Below are 7,375 nucleotides of genomic sequence, written 5' to 3'. Positions count from 1 at the left end.
AGTTAATTTGGGTCATTACAACTGTTTCTTTTAAATGATCCTGAACTTACACTGCTTACTTCCTATTTGGTAATCTATTCCACGAGTCAATCATATTTCAAGGTTGACCTGGTCAACATTTTCAAATCTTAAAACCAAACAGAATCAAATGAGAAAAAATACTACATTTTTGCTTCAAATCTCAACCTGGAAAATGGAATACTTCAAAAATTTGTAATGCAAGTATCCAAATGCTTCAAATTTTGTCACCTCCCCTGAGCAAGACAAAAACCAATCAATCAATCACAAACATTACCCCACTCTACATCTAAAAGTACAGAACCAAATCTTACAATAACCAAAAACTGCCACAACGTCAAGAAATTTGGCATCTTGTTTGATGTTCTTTATGGTGGATTCTGAAGGTTCCACTACAAGCAGCAGCTGTTTGGAAATTCTACAGCAGTGTGTCAGCAAGATGAAATAATACAGGGTCTGCTACAAAGCCTGAACACAGTATTCCACCATTAAGTATGAACTATTTCAGAACCAAAAGACAGTTAAAGTTTCTGCGAACTTTATAGGAGTTAACAATGGTCCTTTTGCTTCCTCTCACTTAAAAACCATTCAGCCAATGCTCCATAATTTAAGGATTTTTTTAAACCCATTCTTGGGATTTGAGCATCTAAAACAGTGCATTTTGTTTTAAGCGGATATTTTAAATATTATTCAAAAGCTACAAATTTGTCCATAGCGTCTTAGAGCTAATTGAAATTTAAAAACTTAGTTGTATTGCAGGAAAGTTGCACCAACCTGCCACCAATTGAGATCCTCTTGATTTACAATTTGCAGGATGTCGCCTCTAGAAAACTTTAATCCAGCTTCTTTGCAGGGGATTAAGCTGTCGTTCGCTGGATTGTAGTCAAAATGGCATTTCACAAACACCTTGAACAGATTGAAGCACATTAGGAAGGAAACATATTAAAAAACAATTAACATTACCAAAAATTCACACATCACCTGGTCCAGATGGAACATTAGGCCAGGATTTCTGAAGCGGAGGTTAGGACAGATGCGAGTCACGAGTTATTATTCTGGGTGTGAGCTCTGAGCTGAGGCTACTTTGGCAATGATGGACCTCTGACCGATTGTAGAACTATTGGCTGTGGCTCTGGCTCCAACAGGCAGCTGTACTCTCAGATTCCCACTAGCTTTCTCCCATCTCTCCCAACCACTCCCTCAGTCTCACTATGTGTTTGGTGGGGGGGCGGTGGTGTGCGTTCATGCTGGTTTTTGTGTCTCAAAACACGGTCACAGTGGAAGAAAGCTGGGAACCACTGTCCTAGGTCACTCAAAGAAGCAACAGCAGAAAACAAGGGCTACTGGTCATAAACATGCATCCAATGAACAATGAAAAGTTAACGGCCAAGTAATAAAGGTTTTCTGATGTTATAAAATAGCTCAAATGACTTCATGAGGCTATGGCTAGTATGATTCTTATGTGGTCACCCCAAGTGAACAGCATGCAGGAACAGAGGAATGGGTAATCACCAGGCAGTCAAGTAAGACCAGGCTGGTAATGCAGAAATCCAGAATACTACTTGCTCCCCAGTCAGTATTGGCCTCTGAATACTAGTGAGTGTGATGGCCTGTCTGAGGAGTGCTGTCACAGCAACAGCTAAGTCCACAGCTGGTGCAGCTCTACAGGGAGATGGGCCAGAAGGAAGTTTGGGAAAGTAATGATGATAGCAGCTTCTACAGTTCAGAAAAGTATTTCTGTAGATGCCAACATCAAAGAGGTTGTGGTCCATATTGGTATCAATGATGTAGGCAAAGAAAGGGCTCAGATTCTGCAGGTAGACTTTAGGGGCAAGGGAAGAAACTAGCAAGCAGAACCTTGAGATATCAGAGCTTCCAATTACTCACTGGTAAGTAATCCAGGCAGGAGGGGACGCAGCACAACATTATAGGGCTGGTAAACACAGTCAGACTTCAGGTTTCTGGGGCATTGGGACCATTTCTGGGTGAGGTAGTGCCTATGCAGGTCAACTGGGTTGAACCTCACGGAGTAGATGCCTTTGCTAAGGACAGTGTAAAAACCAACTTGGCCAAGAGGTTAGGAACCAATATGTAGCATCAGAAAGGAGAAACAAGATGAACAATGCATTGGAGGTACAGATGCCACCAGAGTAAGAAATAAGAAGGTAACAGCTAGAACTAGAGTAAGATGGAATGGAGGAAGATCTAAAGTAGGTTTACAGTGCATGCACATAAAAGCACAAAGCATGATAAGTAAGGTTAGTAAGTCGCAGATGCAGATGGTCATAAGGGAATGAAATGCTATGACAATAACGAAGACCTGGCTCAAAAAGAGCAGGACTGGGTATTAGATAATTATGGATGCAAAGTTTACTGGAAACACAGGGAAAGAAGAGGAAGAATGGCAATATTGATTATTGCGAATAAACGCTAGAGAGAAGGGATGTCTTAAAAGGTCAATCTGATCGGTTGTGGTTAAGAAACAGAAGAACCACCACACTACTGGATGTATTCTATAGCTACCTTAATCAATGAGAAAATATACAGAAGAACAAATATGCACAAAAACAAAAAATAGGCAAACTAGGCCATTCAGTGGGGGATGGGGGTTGCGGTGGGGTGAAATGAAGAAGAGAAAAGGAAGAATAAGGGAGTTGTGGGGCTTGGAGAGAGTTTGCCTCCAGCAGGGTGCTTTACCTGATGCGGCAACGTTCATGTTACCTTCTACAACGTAAGAAACTGGGTTCAAGACATCAGGAGGAGATTTTAAAAAACAGAGGGGAAAGGGGAGATGATAGGGCTGAGGGTGCCTCCAGAAAGATTCAGGAGATCCACCCAGGTCTCAGTTAGAGAAGCCAGCCACAAGGAGCAGCCCACCACACACTGGAAAGAGGCTATACTAAAACTGAGGTCACAAGCAGCCTGGAACGAGACAGCTCGAGCACGTGGGCCAGAGCCTGATGAGCACAGGCCTGTGCTCCAGTGTTAGGAGAACTTCCACCATGCACCCTCTTGTAGAAAGTTAAGTTTCAAAATATAACAGCAAAACAGACTTTAACAATGATTTCACTTACCAAATGTGAGAATTTAGCCATTTAAAAGTACTCTATTTCAAACTTACAGAGTACAGGCATAATGCTTTAATTTTTTTTCCTCTAAGGAAAGTCCCTACACAAATAATGAAAATTACTGCTTCACTAAAATTTGTTTTAAATAAAGCAACTACAACTTTAAGTGAAGATACTTCGTACAATCAAGGTTCATTCTCGTATTGGGGAAAGGCTGAACAAGTGGAACTCTGGTTTGGCAGATTAATACGAAGTGAGATAGAGGGGGTGTGTATAACAGATGTCAGTTGATAATACAAATGATATGCAGGCTGTATATAGAAAGTTCAAAAGGACAAAGAAAATGGAAATGAGGGGACAATATAAAGAGAGACCACCAAACAACATCAAAAATAATCCAGAAGTATTCTATACACGTATATATAGTTAAGCAATGGCAAAGTGGTACGGAGCCAAATAGGGACAAAGAAAGCAGATTTACACATGGAAGTAGAGGGCAGACCCAAGTATTAAATGAGTATTCACATCTGATTTTACCAAAGATCACGCGCAAGAGTCATAGTGAAAGTGAAAACATTCACTGTACTGAGCAGGTAAAAGAATTTTTAAAAGGCTGACCGTACTTAAAGTTAATAAGTCACAATTTAGGAGTTTTGTCATTCATTCATGGGAGGTGTATGCTGCTGGCTAAATCAGTATTTATCCAGTTGAGCCAGCAACATCCTCTGAAATGGTCCAGTAACTCACTTGGTTCAAGGATAGTATTAACATATTTCATTTCCTGAAAGACATTAGCAAATTAGAGGGTTTTTGTACCAAATCAACAGTAGTTACTTAAACAGAACGCGTTGGAAAAGCTCAGTGGGTCTGGCAGCATAAATTGGGTTTGTAATAGTGTAAAAGGTAGAGAGAGGAATGAGTTTTGAAGCATTTTCAGGAGAATTTGCGAGATCAGTATGGACTAAATTTTCAGGATGGCTCAGACAATCCCAATAATTGCCCTGCAGTGATTTAACTCCAAAAGCAGCATTATCTGCTTGAAGGTAAAACCTCTTTTCCCACCCCCAAACCCCACTTTCTCTGGAGAAAGGCCTGCCTTCGAGAGCTGTAGGCAATCTAGTAGCTGGTGATTTTCTGTAGTCACAGCAGTACCAGATAAAGTAAGAGTGGCCAGAACTATTGGCAGACCCACTTGGTGATAGTGATGGTGGGGTGAAAGGAAGAAGAGAGGAGTGAAGAGAAATCAGAGTTAATGTTTCGGGTCTGGAAACCCTTCCTCAGGACAAGAGGAGAGTTCTGGGGGTGGGCGGGATGGGCGTTACTGGACCCAAAATATTAACTTTGATTTCTCTTGTACAGATGCTGCCAGATCTGCTGAGCTTTTTCAGCAATTTCTGTTTTTTTCTCATTTGCAACATCTACAGTTCTTCTGGTTTTAACAGCAGTTACATGGTTGCCATTAGATTAGTTTTATATTTAAGATTTTCGCCGAATTAAAATTTCATCATCTGCCACCACAGGATTCAAATCCATGTTCCTGGACCATTAACCTCATATACATTCAGAGACACTGAGGGACGAGAAAGGAATAAAATTGCAGAGGCATTGCCTGCAATACTCCAATCCATTCTATGTACAAGGATCATATCAGAGGACTGGTGACACCCTTGCTCAACAAAGATTATAAAGATAACCCTAGCAACTACAGGCCAGGCATTTTAACCGCAGTGGTGGCCAAGGATTTACCAATAGTAATCCTGAACAAGGTGAACAAGTAATTTGGACAAAAAAGTGAATTAAGGACAGGCAGTTTTGATTTGCTAAAGGTAAATCATATTTCGCTAAATTAATTCAGTTTTATGACAAGCTCAGTGAGGATTGATGAGAATAATACAGTCAATGTGGTGTACGTGGATTTTCAAAGGCATTTCATAAAGTACAATGTGATAGATTTGCTGCTTTAGTCAAATCCATCAAATAAAAAAGAGTCAGCAGCAGCAAGAACATAAAGATGACTGAACAGTTTTCCTCCACCACAGGAAGGTACAGAGCATGGTTTTTCAGGGGTGAACACTAAGACCCATACTTTGCCTGATCTGTATTAATAATGTACAGTGAGCAGGACAATTTCATAACTCACAGTTGATACAAAACATGAAAGTTTTGTGAACTGAGGTGGATAATGATAAACTTGATGGAATGGGCATCATTTAATCTGATGGCAGATTAAATATTTTGAAGAGATGCATAAAATGTTATATTTGGGTTGGTAGAATGAGGCAAGGCCTTATAAAATCAAGGGTGTAGATCCAAAGGGGGTTCAGCAAAACAAAGGCACCTGATGATAGATGTACAAAAAGATGTACAAGGAAGTGGTTAGGAAGACATCCAGGATCCTAGAGTTTATAAACAAAGACATGGAACACAGATATTATATTGAACCATTATACACTTATTCAGACTCACGGAGAACATTACGTTCGATCCTGCACCCCACAATTCATGAAGAATGGGAAAGCCTTAGAGAGGGTGTAAAAATGATTCCCTGAGAACAGCTGCAAGGATGAGAGAGGTCAATTATGTGGTAGATTGGAGTTTTTCTTTCCTCAGAGAAGAGAATGACAAGAGGAGATTTGATAAAAAAAAAGTGTTCAGACATGAAGAGTTTGATGGAATAACTGGAGACAAGCTCTTGCTGTTACTAAAGATCAAGGGTCAGAGGATATCAATAGAAGGTGAATGGCAAAAAAGGCTAACCGCGCCATGGCAAGAAACCTCTTTTAGGCAGCTATTTGCTAGAATACACTGCCTGATTGCATAAGCAACTTGAGAGAGAAATATAGATGGTAAAGGCAGGTGAGTGGTACCAGCTGGAGCTGCTCTTGAAGAGAAACAAATACAGAACACTGGAAAAACTCAGAACAGTGTCATACCAAACACGAAAAGTTTCTCTCTCCACAGATACTGCTGGACCTAAGTTTTTCCAGCGTTCTGTGTTTCAGATTTCCAGGATCTGCAATATCTTGCCTTCATTGCTCCATGGGCATATCCTTCTAAACTTAACCATTTTATGATCCTATTCTAGCTAGGTTAGAGCATCTTCCAAATTAACCATGACCTCTGAATTTTATATCATATCTCAATCTAATCAGTGGCTGTGATTCAGCAAACATAGCAGAAACACAATTAACTAATTTGATCAGTACCACAATGATACATTCTGAAGAATCTTGAAGCCCAGGTTTAACTACAATCACATTTGAGATTTTGATAGAAAGTTATTTCAAAACTCAGAATCACATCATTTGCTGCTCATAGGTGCCATCTGATTCCACAAAGTACATTTTGAAAAGATTGAAGGGAAATAAAATATACATTCATGCGGACAGAGAATGCCTAAAAAAAAAATTGGAGGTGGGCATTGCAATAAAATAACTTGTGTTGATTCATTTAAATTACAAAACACCAGTGGACAGCATTCAATTTATAATCTAAACCAAGTATGCCTCATCTTTTGGAACAGGGAGATAGATTTATATCACACAAGCAAGTGAACTGCATTTGACTAAATTACTGAGTCAGGCAGAATTATAACAACACCACATCCAACTCTTAATCCAATATGTTTCTCATGGACTACAGCTTCTCTTTCCCTCTTCTCACAATAATAATATGCATTTCTCTCCAAATCTATTAACCCCCACCCCAACACTACACAAGGAATTTCTAGGCTGTCCTTTTCTATTTTGTTTATCTGTTTCTACTCATTCAACCTATTTACTTCAGTCACCAGGGGAAACAGTTTCAGAGGCTAGATGGTCAGGTTAGAAACAACTAAATAGTTCTAAGGTTTGGTAGCTATCCTTGTTGACCATGCTACAGGAAGTAAGCCCAAGTGTAGAGAGAATGTTGGAACAGGCTAGTCAGCTCTTGGGGCATGGGGTCAATGCGACAATTTAAGCAAAAGTTGTCAGACAACCTTTACACACAGTTCTTTTTCACCCAAAATTGCAAATAAAGATTGGGCTCATTTTTGTTACGTTTGAGAAGCTAAAGCCAAGTCCAACTATAAAAACAACTGGAGGCCATCCTGTTGAGGGCCAATCCAGACCAATGGTTGCAAATGTAACCTCGCTCCTCTATAAAGTACATATAGTGGATTATCCCACAAACCATCTGAGCTTTCAAGTTTTACAATTTCAGGAACAGCTTTTAAACGGTCAAAAACAAACGAGCTGAAAATTGCAACCATTGGTCTGGATTGGCCCTCAACAGGATGGCCTCCAGTT

General features: G+C 40.0%; 1 protein-coding gene across 1 annotated transcript in view; it reads right to left on the bottom strand.

Annotated features, from left to right (window-relative positions):
- The window catches only part of LOC109913664 (protein PALS2-like), a 118,869-nt gene that overhangs the window by 94,988 nt on the left and 16,506 nt on the right, over positions 1-7,375 (bottom strand). Inside the window, exon 5 of the mRNA XM_020513204.2 lies at positions 793-924. Within this exon, the coding sequence (XP_020368793.1) occupies positions 793-924 (132 nt within the window). The remainder of the gene's footprint in view (positions 1-792; positions 925-7,375) is intronic.

Source organism: Rhincodon typus, chromosome 2 (genome assembly GCF_021869965.1).
Source record: "Rhincodon typus isolate 14 chromosome 2, sRhiTyp1.1, whole genome shotgun sequence".
NCBI lineage: Eukaryota > Metazoa > Chordata > Chondrichthyes > Orectolobiformes > Rhincodontidae > Rhincodon > Rhincodon typus.
The sequence above is the reverse complement of the archived record's forward strand: the minus strand, read 5'-3'. Positions and strand labels throughout refer to the sequence as shown.